This window comes from Channa argus, chromosome 19 (genome assembly GCF_033026475.1).
Source record: "Channa argus isolate prfri chromosome 19, Channa argus male v1.0, whole genome shotgun sequence".
In the NCBI taxonomy this organism is placed as follows: domain Eukaryota; kingdom Metazoa; phylum Chordata; class Actinopteri; order Anabantiformes; family Channidae; genus Channa; species Channa argus.
In genome coordinates this window covers 19563233-19590185 of record NC_090215.1, presented here as the reverse complement: position 1 = coordinate 19590185, position 26953 = coordinate 19563233, and the positions used below count along the sequence as shown (strand labels likewise).

The window sequence follows — 26953 nt, the reverse complement described above, 5'->3', positions numbered from 1 at the left end:
TGCCTCATATTCCATGATAAAAGCTTTTATACATCAAAAACAAATCTGCAGTTTCCTTTGTCATGTACACACAGTAAACAATAAAAGACAAAATATCATTTTCTGTAAAAGGCGATATGTTTTTTGTCTTTGAGTGCAACTGAAATCCTGCCATGTGACTGGCAGTCACTTTGGATAAATGCACATGGTCTGTTCTCATGTCTGATGTCTGATATTCTTCGTGTAACTGAATGTCACGTGTCACTTTGGCTAATATGATGGTGGAATCCTCACTGAGCCATGTTTAAGTAGTAATTTCACTATAGGTGTGATGAATGTGTAAATAGAAACGTTTTAATATCTTTTGTGTCTCACTGTGGCACAAAACAGTTTCACATATTTCAACTCTGAAGAAGAAATCCTGTCAGAGAACACTGTATAATTGATGATGATGAATATGATTAATGAAGGTACAGAACATCGCAACAAAATGAAATATTTTGTCAGTTGGAGGCCGTTTGTTGTAAAATTGGCATCAGTTACATCACATGAAAACAAAAGGTCGCAATATAAATCTGCTTCCGTTTTCTTGCAGATAATTATAGACATTTCTACCAGTAAAAACTATTAAAATGTACCATAACAGCAAACAAATAAACATAAAAAATAAAATCTTTGGTATTTTAATAAAGAGTAGACAGCTTCATTTTAAGTGATCAAAAGTTAAACGTCCCTTAGAGTAGAACGAAAATAGTGATGTCTGAGAAGACATGAACATGGTACTGAGTCTGACTAGTAAAAATAAGAAAGACAGTACATGTATGATTGTCAAAATCACTGATTTTCCACCACATGCTGGAATTGTTAGGGTTATAAATATGATTTAACAACATATTTGTAATACATTCATTCTTTATGGCTTTTGGTCTTTATATATATATATATATAGACTCTCAGTAAAGACTCTCAGTAAAAGACCAACACTTATTTACTTATTTTGACCAACAACTTCAAATTAGAAATAACAGTGTCAAAGATTGTATTTTAAATAACAAATAAAGATTCTGTTTGAAATGAAAACTGTATTTTTTGATGCAATTTTTTTGTGCTGGTCTGAAGACGAAGTCAACTGTTAGTATCAGTAATGTTAAGATTACCGATACTGATGTCCATGAGGCATATTCAGCCTGATCAGAAACCTCTAAGTCACAGGTTCAATTCCTTCATTCTTGCTTTGAATATGAGCATCAGTTCTGAAAGTCCTCCCACAACCCGGTAGCCTCTGCTCTTGGTCAGAGTACGGTGGTCTCCGTCTGTAGGATGGACTGGGCTCGGAAGTTCCTGGGAAACTGAGCGGAGTTTTCATTGCCGTTTCTGTTGACTGACACGGCGTGGAGCTTGTACTCACGGCCCACGTAACGATTGAGCGACAAACTCCTCCACGTCCTCCTCAGCTCGCTCTGAACCTGTTGGTACACAAAGGGAAAACAGTAGAACGTCTGTTAAAGTGGATAATTACATTCATATAATGATGTGTAGAAAAGTGCGTGGACACAAACCTCACTGTTGAGGAAACAATAGAGCACAGCCACAATCAGGCCCTACGACACACAAACACATAGGTACTGATTGACTGCAGGGTGTCAGAAGCCATCAAATAAAAACACATAGAATCCATCTCTCATGATGCTCGAGAAGGGAAAAAAACCCATTTGTAAAGAGATTAGATTAAAATGTATATTATTCAAGAGTAATCAGTATGTTCGGGGATTCTCAGAGATCCTCATTCAATGATTCAACACGTTCGCACATTCAGAGGCTCTTCGTGCTCTGGGTGACTTGGTGAAAGGTTACTGCACCTGGAAGGATCCGAGGCCCAGCTCAAAGAAGATCTTGATTCGCTTCATGTTTTTATCGGCCGGCTCCATCAGGTAGACAAACACCACATAGTTCACCCCAAACAGAGGGATCAGCAGGAGGGTGGACTTGGCCAGACGCCTGAGAAACACACAAGCATTAGCAAAGTTACACGGAATCAAGGCCTACAACTGTCTACAACTGCGCTAAAAAGGTTTTTAATTCGCTTTTAACCATTTCAGTTTTAAACAAAGAATTTCATGAAAACTTTAAGTCTCAATTTTCTTTGTCACATTTCATAACCAGAACCCTTTGGGAATTAAACCTTTTTGTAAGAAATGCTTTAAAACAGTGGCCTTTTTTATAAAGCTCAATTACAATCTGCTCCCACTGCTAGAAGGTGCATCACCCATATTCTTAGATAAATAGGTCAGAGGCAAAGAAGAGTCCTGTGTGCACCTGTACTGCGACTGCTCGTTTCCCCCGACATCAGTGCAGCGCAGTTTCTGCACCAGGATACGAATGATGCTGATGAACAGGATGAAGTTCACCTGAGGAAACACAAAACAAAGAGACATTAACATGCTTGCAATTAACACCAGAGAGATCAGAAATGTAATAAAAGAAGCTGACTAAACACTAAATGTGTCTAACAACAGGAAGTTCACATAACGTAAGGTATTGTGGTTAAGGTGCATCCTTCTTGCACCGGGTGGCGTTTCAGGAAGTGGGCTTAGTAAAACCCCAAGGTTTGTTTACCAAGAGCTGAGGGAGACAGTTACTGCACTAATTTCCACCGTGAGATGAACCTGCTGCCGTCAGGTTTTCTTCAACAAGCCCAGACTTTCCCTCTGTCTTCTCCCTCCTGCAGGGTGTGAAGACACGTTTTACATCCACTTTTATGATCAATCAGCCAATGCAGAGACATGGAGCTCACCTCACATACAGACTACAGTATTAACGAGCGTGCATTCATTTGTTCATTCACTCACTGCTGCAACTCGGGATAAACAGACCAGTCAGGCCGTCAGTTATACTGCACTGAGATATGCACTGAAATCACTCTGAAATTGTCACCAAAAAAACAAAAAACAAAGAATTTCAGGACAACTGATGTATTTACATTTAGGACTTTGGGACTAAATCAGAAAAAAGATGTCATTTCCACGACTAATTTTGCAAAAAAAAAGTTTTAGCTGCAAATACAGAGTTAATTTCTGCAGATTGTGTGAACTCAGTTTCCAAGCAGCTGCAGCTGTTTTGTCTTAATTACATCTTACTTCGGTTGTTTATGTAAAGATAAATGTGCATTAATGTAAGATAATATTTCTAGTGCAAATGAATGAAAATAGTGTCTCTGGTGTCTCTTTCTTTGCAGTTGCCATGGTGATTTGTTGAAGTTTTTGAGCTCCATTTACGGTGGGTTTTAATTGTAACACACCGAACTCCGACTGATCAAACCCTGAGTTGACTGATGCCAATAGGCTTTTCTGGAAAGGAAACCTGAGAGTTTCCCCTTGACCCAGAGATCAGGTTTCACCGCTCTGTTTGTTAAACCTGCTTCCAGGTTCAGGCTCTAAAAACTGTGCAGCAATTTGAAAATGTTAACTTTATTTTCTTTAAAAAGGTACAAGCCAAACTGACCTTTCATCAGATAAACAATTGATATTAAACTGATTCAGGTGGTAAAAAAAAAGATTAAAGGGAGTTTTCCACAGAGTTCCAGGTTTTTGGAAAGCACAAATCAAATTATACACAAACACACATTTGTCAGTATTTAAACTGCACAGAACAGCCAAACCCAACATGGCAACATGGAATCAAAGTATACACATGTCAGACACACCCTGTCAAACGGGGCTGCACTGAGGCAGCAAGTAGAACATGAACTAGTTTGACTGATCTGATTTTTGCCGGTTTGGGGTCAAAGAAGCAGCTGAAAGTTATCAAATACTTTCTCCCATTTTTTTGAAATGTCTGCTTTTATACAGTGGAGGCGCAGCTGAGATTTCACACATTGGCAGAAGAAAATGTCCCCTGATGTATTTGGGAAATGAGAGGAAGTTTTCAGTAATACTACAAACACTGAGTACAAATGACTTTAGTTTCCTGTTTAAACAGGAGCCTTGACCCCCCCCCAAAAAAACGCCTTAAAAATTCTCTACGTACATTTTAAAGTAAATATCAGAAACCACAATAACACACAAACACACTGAGGAGCTTCAGAGTAAATAAACGTACAATGACTGACGCCATGATGGGCCAGTTGATCAGCCTGTTGGGGACGGGGTTCTCATTCATCTCCCAGCAACTGAGGAAAAAAAAAAAAAAAACACAATCTTAGCTGTTAATACTTCCCCAGAAGAACATGCCAACCTGCAATTACATGGAATTAAAAACCCAAACGTGGAGAAACCAGATGCATTACTAAAATGTAAACACGTTTAATCTAAAGGTCATTGCTGTGCACAGATTTGCAGTCAGCCACTTGGCATAAACACAAAGTCAGCAGTATTTCATTATTATATTTAGTCCACGCTGCAGCGCTGGTGGAGGCCACTAGAGGTTGACAGTCTTCTTGTTTACAGAAATGTTCCAAAATTAATTTTAAGTGCCTGTCAGATGCACAGACTCACCTCGTGTCCTCCAGGTTTATCCTACATATGATCCACGCCACCATGAAAACAAAGGGGATTCCTGAGAGGGAAACAGAGGGAGGAAAGGAAGTAGGAGGAGAAGAGGACGTCTGTTTAGATTCTCAGCCTGCCAGATGCTGAACTTCCTCATGGGATGGAGGAAACGTGACATTTGAACACACGCGTACATTAACCAGCTGGGGATGGAGATGCATTAGGGAGGAAGCGCTGGTAAAGTGGTGATGGACGGTGGGAGGAGGTGTCACATGGCAGCAGCTGAGCGAATACAGAAGCCAGCAGACTGTTTACAACCTGAGCTTTTTATCAATGTAGGATTTTTTTTTTTTTTAATTAGCAAAGCTTTAAAAGTGCTCACAATAAGATTTTGCTCCCTCTGGACAGTCAGGCCAGATGTTTCACTTTATGCTAAGCTAAGCTAAATAGCTAATGGCTAAGCTAACTGGCAGTTGACAATAGGTTTACATTATGCGTATGAGAAGAAACCATCTTTCAGCAAGAAAGCAAATATAAATATTTCCATAATGTCTCACTATTTTAATTAATTAATAGCTTTAGAGCCTTTTAAGCCACAATAAAAGTAATGTTCTAATAATGAAAGTAACATTAGCTTGAAAGGGTCTTTTTTAAAAACCTGAGGACACTTGATGTTTTCTTTGTGTTGCTCGTTAGTTTTTGTTAGTCCCGGTCATCTCGACATTCACTCCAAGCGTTTTTTAAATTTATAAAAAAAATCCACGAGCTTTTTTGATCATTATGCTGCTTTGTCCACATATGCTAATATGTTAAGATTCGAACATTACTTGTATAATTTCAAACTTTATTTCTGGAGAAACTGCAGGGGTCCTTCAGTTGGAAAATTCTTTATTCTCTTTATACAAGCTTCCCCAAAGTTCTCCCATGGCATCATTAGTTGCTTATCTACTGGGACGGGAACATGTGGGGGCTAGTGGCTGCACCTGGACATATAAACAATTTTATATCAGGCTTTATAAATCTGCATATTTTCAGATCTCCTCCAGTTAAGACTTTCATTATTAATGATGTGCATCTCCTGAAAGCAGGGTTTTTTCCTTCCTTAAATTTAAACCCACTGCTGCTTGTGCGTCTTCATAAAAGGTCATTGAGCAGTTGTGTGCGGCTCACCCCAGCCGATGAGCATGTAGATGGAGAGACGGGTGGAGTAGGTGTGGATGACACGCAGCAGTGTGTGCAGGTAGAGGCCCTCCACCAGCAGCCAGAAGAAGTTGGCCATGATGAAGTAGTGGAAGAACACCAGTCCGGCCTTACAGCCCACCTACAACAGCGTCACACAACAAAGAGGCAGTGAAGGATTGTTTCAACGCTCAACTCGATTTTTCAGTAATTTAAGAAATGATTTGGCCCAAACAGGAGCAACTCTAAACCTACATAACCCACTCACACACCACATGAAACCCCAAAAGGCCACTTTTTGAAAAGGGGTCATGAACCTCACTTCTTGGCTACAGTCAGAGACTCACATTAGCAGTTACCATGGTAACATCAGGGGGATGTAGGGTTCAGGTTTAAGGCGTCACATAAATAAAATATGGTACAATGAAATACTCCCTCAAATTAAATTTAAACAGGCTGCAGAGTTTTAAGGACAACGTAAGACTTGTTGTGTAACCTGTGTGTGGGGTGAGAATTCTGCTCTATTACATTCGGGGATGCAGCACAAGCCTCCTACAGCTTTTCAAAAAAACATGATTTTTATGTGCATCAAACCCAGGAAAAGGCTGCAGGGGATGAGGATGCTGACTAACAGCAGACAGACCAACATCTCAGGCAACTTGTTGGCGTTTTTCCCTCAGTTGACGTTATCATTTGTCCTTTAACGTGGTCAAACAAACTGTAGCACTGAATACGCAGAATTTAAAGTTATCATCAGTAAAATAATTGTGTGTGTGTGTGTATGTGTGTGTGTGTTTGTGGGGTCACCAGCGAGGGCTGTGTGCTGCAGTCTGTGTTTTCATCGTCTGAGAAGAGCAGAGTGTCTTTGGTCAGCACGGCCACGGCTCGCAGCACGAACGACACAAACAAGTTCAGATGGATGTAGTTCCTCGTGCAGTGGAGCCTCCTGTTCACACACGCACACGCAGACAGAGGAATGCTGTGAAGTGTGTTTACAGAGGGTGTCAGGGTGCGAATCCTGTGAAGGATTTGGTATCTAAACACAGCGATAGCGGCCGAGTGAACGGCTGGAGCGGCTCCAGGCTGAGCGGCAGGATTCAGCCTCACACATTCTGATGGGCGTTGCACACACGCATGACTCCAAACTATAAACAACCACCATAAATGTTAAGTATTTTATTTTTCCTGCTTCCTTTGCAAATAAGGAAAACAGAAGGCAAAGGGGATTTGTAGTAAACTAAGTTGATATTAGCCAGGTCATTCACGAATGAGATATTGTCAATGACTGATTAAAGAGGCAAAGTCCCTCATTCCCCAGACCTCCTGTATTTTTATGAATATCTTAAAGGTTCTTTCATTTTAAAAAGAATGGCCAAAACATGAGAACGCCCTCCTAATTTACTGCACTCCAGTATGACTCCACCACCCACTCAGACCTCCATAACAAACACATGGTAGAATTATCCCCTTTCTCACAGTTTCAACTTAAACTGAGAAAAGGTAAAAACAAAAGTCACTTAAAGAGCTTCTTGTGTGATCGGTTGTATTTATGGCGCCTCCTCCAACCACCACGGGGCCCTTCTGTGCATAGGAAATGAAAAGTGTGTATGGAAGCTAAAAATGATTAGCTCCAGCTGTGTATCATGGATATTGTTAATGTTACGCTGCACGTTGTGCCCAGGCCCTGTTTGTATGTACATTTGAGGCCTTGATAAAAACAGGCGGATTTTGAAGCCGTCTTCGAGTCATTTTCAGGATGAGGTGCGATATATCTGAGGACGCACAAGGTTATTTCAGGAAAATGTAGAGAGAATGTTTGGTGTCCTTACATGTGTGTGTTTACCTGAACAAGCAGATGATGATGGTGCTGGTGAGCAGAGTGATGAGGGACAGGCTGTGGCCCAGAGAAGACAGGATCTTAACCACCCTGTAGAAGAGCAGCTGCACACACACACAAAAAATAATGTATTATACAATAACCACGTAACGTTCCCTGCAGAAAGTGCTACAATGATGCAACTTCCAAAGCAAAAGGGCAACAGCAATGTCCACTTTTCACAGAAAGGCAGCGTGTGAAAGCATTTTCATATCGTACTTTGCCTTAATGCTTCATTGTGATACAGTGAACCACGTATGGTTATTTTTATTACTATTTATATTTGTTTACTGCACTTTTGTCTTATTGTATCTTCTAAAGCTATTAATATAATTTCCTTACTTACTATTTTAAAACCTGCACATGAAATTTGAATTTAAGGTCTGATTCCGTTCCACAAATATACACATTGATTTTAAAAAAAAAATAAGTTGAAACCTAATTAACTTGGACTAAATTTGAACCTACTCTACTAATCAAGTAGTTAGTTTCCAGTTTTTCTTTGAGTAGCAAAACCGCTAAGAGGAGCAGCTTCTTTATTTACATAATAATTATTCCTAGAACAATTTCCTAGGAAATAAAAGCTGTATTAAAAAAAACATATTTTCGGAAAATGTTTAGTTTTTAAAGTGTGGAGTTTAAGTTTAATTCCTTTGGAAATAAAAGTTGTTCCCAGACAAAAAAGACACTCTCAGAGTGGCTCTTTCACAATAAGAGCAGGGCTGCCTCAGGATGAGTCTGGTCCATCTCAAAGCAGCACTAACTCTCCACAAACTCTTCAAACCGACACACAGCAGCAGATCTGGACTGTGGAGATGTGTTATACTGCCCACTGTGTGTGTGTGTGTGTGTGTGTGTGTGTGTGTGTGTGTGTGTGTGTGTGTGTGTGTGTGTTTCATCGCTCTCATCATCTATAAACAACATTCCCCATGTCTGACACCATCTGGCAATTAACTGCACACACACACACACACACACACACACACACACACTTATCTGTACATGAGCTTGTGTATGATACACATACACTGACTATAAGTCTACAGTCACACTAACATGCACATCGTTCGAGAAAACAAACATCATAAATTAACCCGTTCATTTATGTAAAAAGGCACAAAACGCTTTTACAAACACCCACGTGCACTAACATGTTCACTTTATCCAAAATGTCGTTGCATGTGTCATTTTCCACACACAAACATACGAGAACACATCTTTCTCTTTTCTGTCTTTTCCATATTTTTCCTTCCATCTTTTTAAAAAAAAAAAACAAAACAAAAAATAAACAGTCCATATTTTCTAATTCCTCCTCTCGTATTCAACTTTCCTTATTCATTTTATTTCTCCTTTTCCTCTTCTAGTCCTAATTTTCATCCGTCTTTGTGTATTTTATAATTTTTCCTGATGGCACAAAACAAAAAAGTGGGACATTGAGGGACGTCCAGAGCTGTGAAGACAGTGACAAATGCCGTCAAGTGCACTAAGTTGGATCACTGCTTAAAATTCTTTTTCCACGGCCCTGTCTGTCCACATGTGGACAAATACATGAGCGTGCGCAGACAGCTATCAGACAGACAGTTACAGCCTGGCATCGCCGTTTCATTCCTGACTCAGATTCTCATGCCTGCTGGCTGGGAGCTGATGACCTGCTGGCTCTGGTCTGCTGCAGCCACACTGCCTTCTATGTCCAAACGCGTCTCCATCCATAAACTCTGGTCGCTCGCCCTTTTCTGTCTTCCTCTCTCACAACAGAGAATTAAAGCTATGTTGAACTTTAGGTCGAACAGATTCCTGGTCGTAACAAAAGTCTCTTTATCTCCTGCTTCTGCTTTTGTCGGCAGTTTGGGTTTCAGCATGACCGTGATGTTATGCACCAAGCGAGCCATAGAAATACACGTAACCTGTATTTCTATAAATCAACCTGATCCAGAAACTTTGCAGCCTGGTTCAGCACGTGGTGGAAACATTGAACGTCCAAAAAAGGAGGAAAGGTGCAACATATGCACTGTTCTCACAAATCTTTCATAAAGAGCACCAACTTTATGAAATTACAATTTAAACAAAAGCACAATAAGAAAAATCCATCAGCTAAAAGTAATAAAAGAATTTAGTTTTTTTAAATAAGAAGTGTGGACTTTCATACTTTTAAGATAAAAGGGATCAATTAAATAAGAACATAGTCTACAGATTTATTGGTAATGAAATTAAGGATGAATCCAATCAGATGGGAACAGGAAGTGAGTCCGGTTTGGTCGATTCAGGCTTGTTCTCTTTATGGAAATTGTCCCAAACAGCACTGCTGCTCGGATAAACGGGTGGATGTTCTGAGGTGTCACAGACATTAGACAGAGGCGACACACAAAGAGTCAGGCAGGTGTATTTGTGTTAAATACGGATCAATTATTAGCTCCCCTTGCCAGTGTGCTAGTGCATGACCAAGTTGTTTTTCGGCCGAGTCATGTGGTTCCACGCATCGTTTAGGTCAATCATTAAAGTCCATTCGGGCACTTCTGACCTTCTGTGGGACCGAAGCTCATCAGACAGACGATGAGGACAATCGGCTGCATCTGCTGGGTGCGAGCTGAGCGCCAGCCGTGACGTCTGGTCTCAGCTGAACGTTTTCCAGATGGAAAACCTCAGTGTCTCCAACAGGAAACGCATAGAAGCTTCACAGCGAGGTGAGAGCGCGGGAATCCCACCTGGGGGCTCTGGAGAGGATCATGAGCCAGCTGTGTGTGTGTGTGTGTGTGTGTGTGTGTGTGTGTGTGTGTGTGTGTGTGTCTCCGTTTATTGCAGCTCGTATCACCTGCTTTGACTTTCACAATTAAACAAAAACAGCAGAATCACGTCCGTGTAAATAAACCAAGTCAGTGCTGCTGCATGTGTGTCCAACAGGCTGGAGAGACACAGTCACTTGTTTTTGCAAAGGCCACGATAATGAGCGTTTATATTCACCGCAGTAAAGCCGTCCCCACTTCCAAATAAAAGAGACGTTCTTTATGTGAAGCATTACAAGTATTTAAACACATTTTTCTAGTTAAAACTACCTCCAAGTATCGGACACCCCCCTGCTCCTCTTCTAAGAAGCACAATAACCACAGCACACATCCTATGACGTGATCTGTGGAACCCACAACAAATGTGTTCACACTTGTAACAATGTGTAGAGTGGGGTGTAGCTACCTTCCATTAAGAATTAGATCCTATTTAATCAAGGTTTAAAATGTTGTAGTAGCAGGTTTTTCCCCATCCAGCCTCCATCTGTAAGCACTTATCGTGTTTGGGGTCATAGGGGGCTGGAGCCTCTGCCCATCGGCCATCAGACGAGAGGCGGGGATTTAAACCTGGGACCTTCTAGCTGTGAGCCGGCAGCACTAATCACTTTCCCACCTTTGCATGTTTTATTCTATCACTGAGCTGAGATACACATGTTTCAAAATGAACAGTAATTTGGGCCTTTTTCTTCCTAAACCAGAGAACAGACACATGATGCTATTTGTTTACTAAATTATTGATTCATCACATGGTTGTTCACAATATTTTCAATGACTTCCGCCCACGCTGCCTCTCCGACTTGCTCACTCAGCTTGATCCCATTAAATCAGTATTACGTGAACATTTTGCACGTGCAAAGTCTCGTGCTTCCCCCTCAGTATAATATAGTTACAGGCGACTCATCTTTCACATTTTCTTGTAATCATGTACGTCTGAAATAGCTAACTCCAAGTTTGTGAGACGCTCGCTGACTGTAAAAGATTCCTTTGCTCAGTTTCTAAATTCATCGTATTTTTGACCCCAAACAAAGAATCACGTCTAGTCACAAGTTGTGTCTGTGTGTCTACACCGTGGATGAGCTCTTTTGTCTGTGCCATAGACCCGTTGCTGTCCCAAGATGAATAAAAGACACTTGAGACAGACACAGCGCCGCCGGGTGACACGTTCCTTCGTGATAAAAAAAACGCACAACTGACTCCTGCACACGTCACAAGGCTGCACACAGTTACAGCCAGTTCAACTGAAAAGGTTCCAACGAAAATGTTGAACTCAGCTGATGAGTTGTCGTTAGAGCTCATCGCCTTTTCTTTGCAGCAGGCTGCTGGAGCATCGGTGCATCTTTCTGCTCTTCTGGGAATCTCTGTTTTAGCAGTTTCAGCTCTAACACACAGAGACGGAGGATGTAGGTCACCTGCACTTTGCCTAATCTTGGTTTGCATCACTGAGGTCATAATTATTAGAACAACATGATTAAAATCTGCATTATTCGAGCGGGATGTGGTCTTCAGAGACCATGTGTGAGCATGTTTTCGCAGAGACAAAAGGCCGGTGATGAGACATGCAGATATTTTAAACGGAGGAGTCCTGGGATGCGATGCTGATGTTCAAGAGAAACATGGCTTTGTAGAGAGATTTGCATTTTAGATTCTTCTGCACGGTTCAGTCCGTCCACAGAAGGACACTCATGCTCCAATATCGTTCCTATTTACAGTAAGTTGTTGTGGTTTAACAAGAGCGTCTTGTCTGGCTTGATTTGTCTGCACAGGGTTTAAGACCTCATTCAACTTTATACTTTGTGACAGCAAGAAATAACAGTTTGGAGTTTAGAGAGCTTAAAGCACTTCATCATTCAAACATCTTCTGAGCACCACCCAGCTTTCCTGGGCTTTTGTTGGACACATTTTGGATTTAAAAGTTTTATGCATCATTTTTTAGTATTCACAGTAACTTTACTGCATAGAGAAGGTGTTTTTCTCTATGTTTGATATGATTTTTTTTGGCTAAAATTGACAAAATGAGTTGGTCAAACTAAAAGGCCACATACAGGAAATCAGCAAGAAAACTATACAAAATAAGTAAAATTCTTTATCTTTTAATCGCTAACATTTTGGATGTTTGTCAAAACAGCCTGTGAGGATCCACACTTCTTAAAGGATTTCTTCTTTTTTATTCCGTCTTTTCTGCAGAATAAAACCACTGGTCTGTACAGTCAGAGTCATCAGGAGCAGGAGGACGTCTCGGTCGGTGTGGACTCTTTAACCTTAAATATTCTCTTAAACCTGCTTATTACTTGCTTGTTTAAAGCTTATTATTAACCAGTGGGCCCTGGAATGCAGCTGTAACCACAAGCAATAACTGGGAAGGTCCGAAAATAAGCTCTGTGGTATCGTGAAGGACCCCACCCCCCCAGGGCGACGTGAAGGTTAAAACACACAGATACACAACAAAAAGGCAGCTTTAGAATCCCCTGATAGGGGGAAACATGTCCCCCAGTTTACCTTCAAGAAGCAGATATGGGAACAGACAAGGGGGGTTAGAGAGCAGAGAGCACCAACACCGAGACCTGAACCCCCCACAAGTCTGCAGAAGGAACTTTGAACCAGTGTCGCACCCAGAAACGCTCAGTTGTTCTCTCAGCTCAAGATTTCAGAGGGTGGGTTTATTGAAATTAGTGCTAGAAAAACCGCGCACCGAGTTTTTTCATGTTCCAGGTTTACAGGCAAAGCATCCACCTCCTGTCGATGAATGAGTGTCTTTCATTTGGTTCAGTGTGATTATGTAATACTAGAAGCTTCTGTGGCTGCAGTTTCTTACTTTGGTCGTCAACCTCTTTTAACAAAGGCAACAGCCACGTTTTTTTTTTTTCCATTGCTATAAAGTATCTCCTGTTCTTACGGGTCAGCAAGGGACAAGCGAACAAAAGTTTTTTACCATTTACTATCACGCTCCAGCCGTCTGTGTTAGTCAAACCTTCCAAACTTAGTACTTTTTGCATTTCCATTATAAGCTGAAGCCAAAAGGACAATAACACACAGGGAGAATTATGTACTGAACACGTGGCTGAACTCGTTTTTGTCCTCCTGAATCTTTACCTTCACCTGTGAGAACAGACCAGACTGTGTCAGCATTAGTTACATGTCGTGCATCATGTTCGCTGGACTCGTGTTTTGGAGCAAAATGTTTAATTCCCACATGTGACCTGAAGGAAGCACAGCACAGCAGGGACTTTCCCCACTGTGCACAGCACACAGGCTTCACAGACTGAAACCAGCCTGCAGTCAGGTCTTCAAGTCTTGCAAAAATCGTTTGTTTGAAAACTGGGTCAGTGGCTGGTTTCCTACTTGTGGCAGAACAATGGTTTCAAAGCGGGTTAACAATTTGAACTTGACGGAATGAAAATCAAGTCATCATTTGCACAATCAAGTGCTTCTTCCTCTGCTGCAGGAGGCTTCGCACGCGCTCCTTCTAAACAAAAACACAAAAACCCACTGTGGGTTTCAAACTCTTGGTTTTAGCAGCAACCTTCTGACCTCCAGCTCAAATGACCTGGAAATGACCTTAAATGAAGTAGCTGCAGCACCTGAATCACACTGATAAGCACAACACAGAGATTTCAAAAAGTCATGGAGTTTTACTGGACGCAGTTTAAATACTTGTGGCTTCTTTTAACAAAAAGGGAGAAGAGGAATAGTTTTTTTGGGCAGCTCTTTTCTTTTGGAGGTCTTCTAGTTTCTATTCAGTTTCTGGAAGCTGGTATGAATATTATAAGTGGGAAAAAAGTTGGTGTGAACTCTCAATTCCAACAAATTAAAAGTCTCATCTTCTGCTGACAAACTCAGATTAAAATTGGGAAATTCTGGATGTTATGGTCCAAATACAAATCCCAGTGTCGTTGTTCTTTGTGATTTTAAATTGAAGCCAAGTTCATAACTCAACAGTCTGAGTTCTTAAAGTTGATATTTGACGTGGGAAACAGCAGCTTAACACCTTCAGAAAGGCTCCTAATCAGTAAACTAATTCTTTTATCTGATTTGATTAAAACCTCTTGAGCAGCTAAAAAAGAGTTTTCTCTTATGAAGAATAACGTTTTCCATAAGTCAGTCAGTTTTTCCACTGACTTGAAAATAGTCACTTCACAGAACATCAAGAAAATGAAACTGCTTGTAAATGAAATGGAATTTCCTGATTCAGACTAATTAGAAAAAGTATACAAATCTTTGAGACTTATCAAATTGTACAGAACCCAAAAACAGCTGTAGATGCAATTCTGTTTTTTTAATTTCATTATCTCGTGATAGCGGAAAATGATCTTGTTATCGCAGGAAAACCGGAGGAGAAAGTCTGTTTTCTCATGGTTTAAGTAAATAAAACTTCTTGTGATAGCGAGATCATTTATTAAAAAAAACCCCAAATGCTTCCAAAGATCAGAACTGATGGTTAATACAAACATGACTTTGCTGTGGTTCAACAGTGAATGGGTTTAATTTTCCACGATTGTTTTTTTTTTTTTTTTTAAATAAGTCAATCCCTTTCTTTCCAACATCACTGTGGCCCAAAAGATGAGCAGGTGTCAGGCTTAAAAGGCTTTTTTCATCTGTTTTCTTACTGACATGTCTTTCAGAGGCACAAACCTGCTGCTCAAGGAGACTGAGCATTGACAATCTCTCTCTGCTTCACCAAATAAATCCTGATTCTGTTTATTATTAGCCTACACCAATCCAATAATATTTCAGTCTTCTACTCCCTCATAATTATCCCGTTATCACGAGATAACGAGCTTTGTTTTTCCGAGGAAATGAGATAAATGTCCTGTTGATGGAATAAAAAAAAAGTTAACGAGATAATGGAATAAAAAAAAAAGACTTGGATGAAACTCAGTGTAGAAATTCTGATTTTCAGCTCACAGCCCTGCATCTCCACTCGTGACCCTCATAAAATGCCTCGTTCCATTTAAATAACCACTGAAAAGAAAACTATCCCATAGCTCATGAACAGGATTAATTTTCTCTGCTATGAGCAGAGTTTCAGTCTGCAGCAGCTACTAGGTGGATGTGAAAGTGAACATGCGGAGATAAGATGATGGGATTGTCAGAACATGACCCTAATCCATTTCAGGCCACGAAACCAACACGTGCACTCTGCAGCAAATGGCTCACACACAGAAAGATACTCAATGGAAAAACAACGGCAAACCAAACCATCATAATCCTGCAAGAGCTTCACCCCCAGACAATCAGACAAACCTCCTGCACACACACACACACACCTAATTGCACTTCACCTGGCTTTATACGATACAGTCTGTTTGCTGTCACGATCTTCTTGTCTTCATGTTTTAAACATGTCCCATTCATTTTTCATATTTTATGATTGCTGCAGTCTCGAGGTCGTCTAATCATTACGTGTCGTTATAACACACACTGCTCCTTTTTGCCTACTGGTCCAGTAGGTTCAGTTTGCTCCCAGTGAAGCATAATTACGGGCTCTATAACTAACAACCACCGATTACTGGGACATTTAACGTGGCCATAAGACTTGACGACATGAACTCACCTCAGTGGGTTCGTCTGTGTTGTTCGAGTAGCAGGCAACGGTGATGACGGGGTAGACGTCCGACCAGCCGGTCTCTGTGCAGTTCCTGCTGAGGACGCCTGAAGCAGACACACAGAGGGACGGTTGGACATTTGTAAGACTTTGTTCATTTGTTGGAATTTATTTTCCACTCAGGTCTCTCAGTTATACACATGTAGCCCACTGCACTTTAACTGTGAAGCAGGTTCAAAAAAGGAAGAATCTGACTCTTTACCTCCCAATTACCCGAATAAATGAAATATAAAAATACTGTTTTAGACGTATCTGGAGGGGTAAGAGATGTGCTGTGGTTTAACAAGATTGGCTTCAGCTCTGTGTAATAATAATGAATTTCGGTTTATCTGGTGTTGCCTGGGTAACTAGCATCTAATGCTTTGAGGTCTGAATAACAGATTCTGTTTTTAAGGCTTTTGTCACTGTCTTTATTAACTGCTATTATAAGAAGATTAATGGTTCAGTGGGTTGAGAAGACATCAACTATTGAACATATTGAGTCTTTGAACGAGACAGCGAAGCCCAAATTGCTCCTGGTGTTTGTTCCTTTTTTGTAAGTAGCTTTGGACGAACTCGTCTCTTTCAATGACTGATTGTAATTGGCGACCAATCCATGTTTCCACTTTTGTGTCTCATTTCCTATCACTCCACGTCTGACGGGCGACAGCACTCAACCTATTTCATGGGAATCTCAGCGTAAATAAAGCGGAAGGACAGCGGGGTGTTTGGAGGAGGTCGGCCATGCTGGCGGGTCTCAGCTGTTGGCAGCAGCTGCAGTTTGTGTCACTGTAAATACACTCGATTTGTTGCCTACAGCGGCGCGTTTCTTAATGAGGCTGTTGGCCGGACGACAGCCCGTTCACATTACAGGAGCTGTTCCCCAGCTCAGGGGCCAACAGGGCCCAACATACTGCAAGTGAGAGCGAAAAAAAGCTTGTAGAGGAGTTAAGATGCTTTACAGCCTTAATCTACATTTTAAATAAAGTTATTATATTAGTGCTAAGAGAAGTTGTGTTTGATTGTTTTATCCCTGAAAGCAGAATTTAAAACACGTGGAGGTGATATTTACTCAAAGATGCATGCAAATGAATTTCCCACGCACAAACCACAAGATCCAAACAAAAGATGCCTCATTCTGCACGTCACCGCCACGTCCTAGCGATAAAACTCTGCATATGAACCCGAGATAAACGGGAAAAGTATGAAGAGAACATTATTGAAAAAGTATTTTATCCTTTCTAATTCACCCTCAGGACCCAGGAAACTATTTCTTGGCAAAGGCTCAGCAGCTTCCTGGGGCTTCACTGCATGTGCTCCGAGCCCAGAAATAGTCCAGCACATAAACATCCATAAACCAAGTGTAAACACCACTGTCATGTTTATTCTGTGGTTCTTTTATGAATTTTAAAAATTAGACATATGATGTTAATTTGTGTTTTTAAGCTGGCTGTGTGACCTTCATCTGAGCCCGGCAGCCCCCAGTTCCAGTTTATGCTAAGCTAAGCTAACTGACGTTAGCTTTTTGAGCTCGTTAGCAACAAAGTGAAAGTGTTTGTTGATCAAGTTGCTGCCTACACATTTCGTTTACAGCACAGTGATGTTTTTGGGTTTATTCTTAATTATTTTCAGCTTTTCAGATTAATAATATTATGAACATTCCCATGTGGGTCCAACACTCAGCGTTTAATTACTTCAATTACTTTAATGTATTAGTGTGGGGCTTCTGTATTGCACTCAAATCCAAATTTAAATCCAACATTACCAACATGAATATAGTCTTTAATGGAAAAAAAAAAAGTACAAAAAGTGTATTTCAGAGCTTTATTAAGAGTTTTATTTTTATCTTCTCTGAATTTGGTTGCCTCTATTTTAATGATTTTTTTAGTTCAGGGTGTAAATGAACTTTAGTGCTTTTAAACTTCCCTCTGACTTCCCTACATTACAAATTTTCTCCAATTCTAGATGAAAACTCCTCCAGATGACATCACCCGGAGGAGTTTTTCATCATTAGGAGTTCAGATGATGTCATCAGGGGGAGCTCTGGAAAAGGCAGGTTGACCATGATTACAAACTCCATACTGTGAGCAGCGAGAGGACATAATCTGAAATGAAGGTTCCTCCAGGTGATGTCATCTGGAGGCATTTTTCAGCTAGAAAGTAGAGAGATATTTTAAAAAAAATATGGCTCATGACCCGCAGCAAAAGGTCCCCAGCTAAATTTAACCAGGGCACACACACATTTTACCACTGAGCTACTATGACTACTTTCAGTGCTTTTTATGGGTTTGTGAGGAATTTTTAGTTTTTAAAATGCTGACACATCCTGTCCTGCTTCAACTCTGTTCATGTTCAACCGGAGGTACTGTAACGTGCACAGATGATGGAGGACCTGCTGCACGAGGGCTAAGAGACGATGGAGGAAGACGAGTTTTTCACTGTTGGTATGAACGACGGACGTGTCAGCGTGAAGTGAAACTCAAACATGCACTGAGTGGATGAGGTCACACACACAAACACACTACATTTTATTTTAATCCCCAAATTAAAAAATTGATCCAAACATTGATCTAACACAAGTCAACTGTGCAAAGACACTGGACCCAACAGTTGTATTGTTTTTTTATTTATTTAAAAAAATGACTAAAATCAACTGTCACTGTAGACAATGTCCAAGTGATGCACAACTCTGTGACTTTACAAAGAGGATTTTCAGATGTTGTTAAGTTGTTTACTGTCTGTTGAAGCCGAACAATGAAGAAATGCTCATGTAGATGTTAGCAGCTCTGACTGCTGATACACTCTGGAAGAAATGTGGTGTGTGTGTGTGTGTGTGTGTGTGTGTGTGTGTGTGTGTGTGTGTGTGTGTGTGTGTGTGTGTGTGTGTGTGTGTCTCTCTCACCATATTCCCCAAACAGGCGCAGGAGAGGGGAGGGACAGGTCAGGGTCTTCACCTCACCGACTGCTGCACTTGGCCAACACAAGACTTTGTTCCACTCGCCGCGGCATCCTGGACACACACACACACACTTCAGATCTCTAAATGAAGATCAAAAAATAAATCCCTCTGCAGCTATGACATCCGGGCAGAGAAATCGTTACATTAACACCTTAAGCACAGCTGGATTAAGTTAGTCGGCTGAAGTCAAACAGTAAAGAAACGCTAATGCAGATGTTGACCCCAAGCAAGACTCACAAATAGGGGAAATTTAAGTTGTTGAGCTGCTAGAACTGGGAACAGACACCAACCTGCAGCTCTGCTTCACAGATTTGACAGACTATCTGATGGTGGTTTGGCCTCACACAGATAACAGATGGTTCAATACGCAGGCGTGAGAGAAAACTCAGAGTTCACAAGCTGCAAACCGCACAGATAAAAACGCTATTTTATCACCGAGCTCAAACGTTCAGAGTTCATGCAGAGCTCAGCACTGTGTGCGTGTGGACTGTTAGTTTCAAATCATTGCTGCGTGTGGGCTCAGACCTTCAGTGCGGCTGTTTGAGGGGAACAGGATGTTTGTGGATGCATTTTGTCCATCACCACTTCCTCTACTGCTAAAAAACAGAGCAGCCAGTTACCTGATGATATCAAACCCATGTCTCCATAAAACAACAAGAAAAACACAAACCAAAATCATGTACTAATGCAACAAAAGTGATGTTTCCAAGTCTGCACATCTCCACTGTTGCCTTAGTGCTGCTCTACTCATCAGTATAGTCTTGACTTATGTATTATGTATATTATGTAAAGTGCTTTGAAATGACTTTGTTGTGAACTGGTGCAATATAAATAAAGTTGAATTCAAAGTTTAAGAACGTGACTGACAAGTCACAAGTATGTTGAAACTGAACAGACCTATTTATTTTAACAGACATATTTATTTTAGTCCACACTTTTTCACCCACAGTGTTACTGAGCTTTTAATGCTTAATTTAAAACTCTCACGCCACTGTGTTTAGGTTGGACAAAGATCGAGGTCACACACACACACACACGATTTTTGAATTTTGATTGAATTGTTCACATACAATTTCTCTCTCACACCAAAACTAAATTGTTGATTTTCTACAGTGCATCCAGAAAATATTCACAGCTCTTAAATCTTAACTTTTCCACATTTTGTTATGTTACAGACTTTGCCATGACCTCAAGCTTCAGCTCTGGTAGATCCTGTTCCCACTGATCATCCTTGAGCTGTTTCTACTTGATATTGATATGATTCCACCTGTAGGAAATTCAGCTGATTGGACATGATTAGGAAAAGCAGACACCTGTCTATAGGTCCCACAGTAACGGTGCACGTTAGAGTACAAAACAAGACATGAAGTCCAAGGAAGTGTCTGTTGACCTCTGAGACAGGATTGTATCGAGGCACAGATCTGGGGACAAGTAGTGAAAACTTTCTGCAGCATTGAAGGTCCCAATGAGCACAGTGGCCTCCATCATCTGTAAAAAGAAGAAGTTTGGAACCACCAGGACTCCTTCCTAGAGTCGTCCTTAGTCAGGGAGGTGACAAAGAACCTGATGTTCACTCTAAAAGAGCTCCAGTATTTCTCTGTGGAGAGAGGAGAACCTTCCAGAAGAACAACCATCTTTGCAGCACTCCACCAATCAGGCCTGTTTGGTAGAGGGGCCAGACGGAAACCACTCCTCAGTAAAAGACACGTGACAGCCGACCTGAAGGACTCTCAGACCAGGAGAAACTAAATTCTCTGGTCTGATGAAACAAAGATCTAACTCTTTGGCCTGAATCCCCAGTGTCATGTCTGGAGGAAACCAGGCACTGCTCACCACCTGGCCAACAGGAAAAGCACGGTGGGGGGGCAGCATCATGATGTGGGCATGTTTTTCAGCAATGTACAGAGACGTCCCTGATGAAAACCTGTTCCAGAGCATCTGGACCTCAGACTGGGGCGACAGTTCTTCTTTCAACAGGACAATGACCCTAAACACACAGCCGAGATAACAAAGGAGTAGCTACAGGACAACTGTCAATGTCCATGAGTGGAGCAGCCTGAGCCCAGACTTGAACCCAATTCAACATCTCTGGAGAAATCTGAAAATGCCCATGCACTGATGCTCCCCATCCAACCTGATGGAGCGTGAGAGGTACTGCAAAGAAGAATGGAACAAACCTCTGCAATGTAGGTGAGTCAAGCTTGTAGCTTCATATTCAAAAAGACTTCAGGCTGTAATTGCTGCTATTAGTGTTACAATACTTTACTGCACTGTACCTGCTGGTTTAAATGATCCAGCTGCTGCCATGTTGGTGTTTCTGTCTGTTCTAACAATCCTCAGGTTCCCCTTCAATCAGACCTGGTTATGTGTGAGTGTGTGTCTGTTTCCACACTCAAATGACTTTACTTCTGTTAATTAATGCAACTTAATTTAGTTTAAAGATCCACCCAGAGCCTCGTGTTCAGCACACAACAAAGTCATCATCGTTATTATTACTACAGAAAAGGGTTTGTTGTTTTTTTTCTTCTTTTAAATTAAGCTTCTCTGAAATTCTCACACACCTTTATAAATCAGTCTATTTTATTTCAAAGTGTTATTTCTTTCCTAAATAGTTGTGCAAGACAGGACATTGTATGAGAACCGGCTTGGTCAACACAAATACATAGAAGTGTGTGTGTGTGTGTGTGTGTGTGTGTGTGTGTGTGTGTACACTTTCTGTATTCGCTACTGACTTTTTGGCCCTGAAAGACAAATAAAGCATTGATAGAGAATGTGTTTCAACACAGGCTAAAACAAGGTCTAGACACACCCTCCTCCACACACACACACACACACACACACACACACACACCTCAAGTACTATTTGAGTTTATGTCACTTCACATGCCCACTTTGTTAATCAGCGTCCAAGGCTCCATCCTGGTGGGAATTTCCAAACACCTCCTCGTTTGTGTGTGCTGCAGTGTGTGTGCTGCAGTGTGTGTGTATTGCAGTGTGTGTGTGTGTATGTATGTATGTATGTGTGTGTGTGTGTGTGTGTTGCAGTGAGTGTGTGTGTCTTGCAGTGTGTGTGTGTGTGTGTGTGTGTAGGTGTGTGTGTGTGTGTGTACCTGCAGTATCGTCCGTCTGGAGCTGCAGCTTCGTCTGACACTCTGTCCTGTCTCTCTGCATCTCCCATTGGAACTGGCAGTTCGGAATCTTTCCATGAACCTGTCGTGAACAGAGGAGATAAATGTTACAAATATTATCTGTGAACAAACCCCCTGCGTCACTCAGGAGTTCAGACTCCGTGTGTCCGTGTCTCGAGCTACAGCTGGTGTTTGAGAAATGTGCTTCTGGACTAATCTGCTGCTCGTATCTACAGGTTTTTTGTTTTTTTTAAAGTTTCCTCAGAGTGTGAATTCAAACCCCTGTACACAGAGTGAACACATCAACTTCAGTTACTGCTGGAAATGTGTTACTACAGGATGAGTAATAAAATACAAACTTTAGGTCTGAGTCAGGTTTTTAAACACACAGGAAATCCTGCGTTTTATGTGTCATGATTTAAGCGTAAAGGATGTTTCCTTTGTACCTCTGTTGTTTTTTTAAAAACTACACATGAAGTTTTCTGAAATTGAACAAAAATGTTGCAAATTAGCATTTTCTAAGTTTTTTCCTCAGGTGGAGGAGTTTAAGTGTCTTAGTGTCCTGTTTGTGAGTGAGGGGAAAACAAACATGGAGCCTGAATCGAACAGGTGGACACTGTCCTGTCCCAGTCAGCGTCTGCGCTCTGGGTAGAGACGCTCGAGTGATCCAGCTGCCACTGCGACAAGACTCTGAATGAGCAGATCAAATTTCAACATTTTCATTTTGTGTGTAAAATGTCTGAGTCGGGTCCTGGAGAACTGCAGCCCCTGTGTGCAGGAGGTCGGTTTGATTCTCCAGAGGGAATTTAACCATCGGATCATCATCCTGCTCACGTTCACCGACGTGTACTGTACCAACTCTGCTGCTACTGAGCCCAATGTGCCGACCAAAGTTTTGTGCTGCTGATAAATGATGCAGTTCACCATCCGGTGTGTGTGTGTGTGTGTGTGTGTGTGTGTGTGTGCCAGTGTCCTGGTACAGCTGAGGGTAACTATGGAGACGCACTCAAACAGAGAGTAAACAAAGAGCAACGTGAACAATCTACAAAAAAAAAAAAATTAATCCATGTGTGAACTTGACTTCATGGATATGCTGTGTGTGTGTGTGTGTGTGTGTGTGTGTGTGCATGCTGGTAGGTCTGTTTACATGGAGATATACTGCCCTGCTCAGCAGCATTTCAACCTGTCAGAGTGTTTAAACAGTTACCCCCTCACACACACACACACACACACACACACACACACACACACACACACACCTCATGCTTACATGACTTCCCTCTCACACTCAGACGTTTGTTTCGCAGCCAAACAGCTGACTGACACGTAACCATCAAAAGACCGAAACCAACTCAAATCTTTAGACTCCTGTGTCCAGCTGTGATAGAAAGCAGTGCGTCTGTGTGGGACTATTTTTAGTGGCGGATTAATCCACATTTGTTCTATAATGAGTGTGGCGGCAGGACAGCGTGTGTGTTCTTGGTGATCTGAGACACAATTAAGTGTCCGGCGTCCCCAACGTGCTCGGTGACACTCACGTATCCGTGAGACAGAGGACGGTTCTGTGGCTGTTGACGCGAGACACCAACAGTGAGCGCTGCCATTAAACCAGTGCAGCAAATCATTTTCTATTGTCCTCTGAAACGGAGACACGGCACAGACGGACACACAGTGTGTTAACAGTCCAAATTACTGCAGAGCTCGAAGCTACTTCATGGATCTGAAATCTGTCATGTGGGGCATTGGAGTGCAGGGGGAAAAGCACCAGCCAACACAAACACAAGCTGTAAAAGACCCCGTCTGTCTGCTTCTTTCTCTGAAATGAACTAATGGCGTGAGAGACATTTGTTCATTTCCATAACATTTAATTCTTCATTTCAGTTTTCATATCACGATCAGCATTGTCAACACTGTTGTACATTAGAAGCATTTAAAAAACTAAAATAGGAAACTGCAGGTGTAGAAAGCAGAAAGTCCGACCTCACATCTGGATTCACGTTTGTCCCGTTTCCTCGTTGTGCTTCTCAAAACACACAAACTATAAATAGAAAGCAGCACAGGGTAGAAGGGTTAAAGAGTTTAGTCTTATTTAATCCAGCGCCATCAAACAAACATCATCCTCTCTGCCGCATAATACACACGGATCCAAAACGAAGCCCCGGATAAAACGTTCTGGATTAAACGAAACGGAGAAACGTCTTTCCAGGTTGGAATCCTCATCCTGAGTCTGTTCAAAAAGCTACAGTTTGTTTTCTCTGCGTTTCGTCTCGCGTGAAAGTGAAGAGCCTGCTGCTTTAAAGGTCACTTTCTCACACAATAAGAGATTTGGCCCTGCAGGCCACCGTACCCTCACTGACCAGGAGCCACAAAGTGATGCTTTTCTTTTTTAGCGATATTGCAACTGAGATTTAACGAAATTGATTCTTTTCCTAAAAGCTCCTTTTCTCCTGAATTACAACATTTCATCAAGGTTCCACTTGTTGCTCAGTAACATTCTCCACACGCAGCAAACTTCCACTTCTATTATTTAAAATAATGTGGAGGTGTTTGGGGCATTTTCTGACTCCAGATGTGGACATTTTAAATAAGTGCTAAGAACAAATTGAGCGAGGACAGAGTTTATGGGAGGTCTCTCAACCTTTGAACGCAGCATTATTTCCATTGTTTGGGTGGTTTGTTAATTACTGGAGTTCGTCTGGTCAAGAAAACCCAACAGAATTAGCACCACGGCGTTAGGATGGAAGAACTGGACTTTTAACCATCACGTCTCATCTTTAGTGACACAAAATGGAGCAAATTAGTTTTGTCTCTGTTCCGACTAAAATAAACTGTTAAGGGGCTCAAAAGGTTTTAAATTTAGAAATAAATTCAGATTTTTTTAAATCTGTTCACTGGGCACGAACTGGACCACACAACAGTAAACAACTATAAACTGGAGAAGGTGTTTTTCTTCTAACTGGGATGTTATCAGCCCATAATTATGGTTTTAGTAGGAAACCTTCTGCCTACCAGGTTTCTTTGTGTTGTTGCCATGGTTGCACTAATAAAAAAGGCAGGCGCATCCTTCTTAGGTTTAACAAAGACGTCACAGGCAAAAAACGTCTGTCTACTTCAGGGGAAATAAAAAAAAAATAAAAAAATGAACAAAGCCTGAACATTTAGGGTCAGTTCAAGGCAAGAAACAAACTGTTCTCACAGCCTCACAACCACCTCCATAAATGGACAGTCACTCCTGCTACAACCAGTAAACGTTACCCCATCATCAGGAGGCAGAATGTCACCTACTGAACCTTAGTTATGGGCCTGATAGCAGATGGTTGATCGCGTGAAGAGCAGCACCGCTCAGATAACTGACAGAAAGGTTATTGACAACCACCTGGAATAATATTGAGGAAAAAATAAGCTGAATATTTGCGGGTTTAAGACTCGATGCCTCTCTTTGACGAACCACAGTGCAGTGACTAATTTTGGCCTGTGAACTGTGGCTTGAACTTGTCGATTAGTAGAGAAAATCATCGCAGATTAGTTTAATGCAAATTGCAGCTACAACTACTTTAGCCAAATTCAAACCGAGCTGCAGTTCTTCTCAACTCGCTCTGGTCTCAGCCCGAAAGTGAAGCTTCAAACTTCAGTCCCCACCTGACGTCCCTGTGCGCGATTTGAGCTGCTGCACAGTCCTAAAGTCTCAACTCTGATTTCACAGGAGCAACGTGCACTGCATGCTTCTATAAAATCATTCATGGTAAATGTGCTTCGATACTGCAGCAGGACTCTGCACATCGACAGGAAGCACAAGTCATTGACCTTTAGAATAAGTGACAGGTTTGACAACTACTGTAAAACACGGACACACACACACACAGCTGATGTGAAAGTATTTCTTGTTCTGCAGACATGAAACTGTTGAAAGCTTTAAGTGACAAAATATGACTTTTAAAATGCAAAAGAGTGAAGAAAAGGTTCATTTCATCACTGAAAAGAATAAACTAAACATGAGAAGTTGGGAGACGATTAATAAAGGAGGAAGAAAAGACGGAACATCCATGTTGCACCTCAGCTGTGATGGACAAACAGCTGGAAAGAAGTCGAGCTCTACGTTTTTAATGGCACTTGCTCCTTTTATCGGTTTTGTAGAAATCACAGCACGAGGAACTGCGTTTGTTCTCGTGCACAGCTGGAAAGTGTCAGCTCTGTCAAGTTACTCACAAGTAAAAAATCTCCTTTTCTGTATCTCAAGTTGATTTTTTGGGGGGAACAACCGACGTCACCTCCATAACATCCACAGACACAAATTGTGAGTCAATCATCCTCTTGAGTCTGGTGCTGAGTCCAAAGCCCCAGAGGATCAGTCCTGGATTTTAAGCTGGTGTAAGTTAATAAACGGTGGGAATATTTGAGTTTCCAGTCAAAAATAATAATCAATCAATTAATCAATCAATAAAGCAGCAGCACAAAGTTGTCCAGAAGCTAAAGTTTGTCTTTGGTGTTAATGAGAAGCTGCTGATGTGGAGTGTGACAGCACAAAGCAGCAGGAACCATGAGGATCGAACACAGATGTCTCTGCAAGTAACTTTAAACCAAGTGTGGCACTAACTCCGACTCATAAACGTGTTCAGTAAACCTGGAGTCATTTTGTTGTCAGGTCAGCAAAGTCGTCAAACCCCGTCATAAAACACACAGTGTGAAAGAAATGACACCAACCAAGTGAAAGACTGACCGTGTGGACGCAGAGGAAGCCGAGCAGGAGCAGCGCGAGCCGGTGCGTGGAGGACATGGCGTCATCTCATCCAGCGGAGGATTAAATCCACCTGAGGAGCAGCGCGGCTCCTCACACGGCGCGAAGCAAGAGGATTAAACTTGTCTCCAGAGGCAGAGACAAACTCAGTGTCCAAGAGTCCAAACTGCACGTCCGGCAGAGGAGCGTGGACATGAGTGGAGCGCGCAGCGACGCAGTGAGGCGGTGGTCGCTGCGCTGCAGGTTTCA

The 26953-nt window shown here is 41.6% G+C and overlaps 1 protein-coding gene across 3 annotated transcripts; it reads right to left on the bottom strand.

The window, feature by feature from the left end:
• Positions 1-4: 4 nt before the first annotated feature.
• On the bottom strand, positions 5-26913 carry LOC137105001 (vasoactive intestinal polypeptide receptor 2-like). Of its 3 annotated transcripts, none has more exons than XM_067486939.1 (13): positions 26687-26911; positions 21952-22051; positions 18785-18892; positions 15853-15950; positions 7489-7586; positions 6453-6591; positions 5637-5787; positions 4473-4533; positions 4078-4147; positions 2296-2387; positions 1839-1977; positions 1539-1580; positions 5-1445 (listed from the first exon to the last, which is right to left on the bottom strand). In XM_067486939.1, exons 1-13 carry the CDS (start codon positions 26741-26743, stop codon positions 1272-1274), a joined length of 1329 nt encoding a protein of 442 aa, XP_067343040.1. In that variant the 5' UTR covers positions 26744-26911; the 3' UTR covers positions 5-1271. The 3 variants fall into 3 exon arrangements, with proteins under 3 accessions (XP_067343040.1, XP_067343041.1, XP_067343042.1); XM_067486940.1 differs by lacking the exon at positions 26687-26911 and adding an exon at positions 23950-24239; XM_067486941.1 differs by lacking the exon at positions 18785-18892 and having other exon boundaries at positions 26687-26913.
• Between the last annotated feature and the right edge of the window lie 40 nt (positions 26914-26953).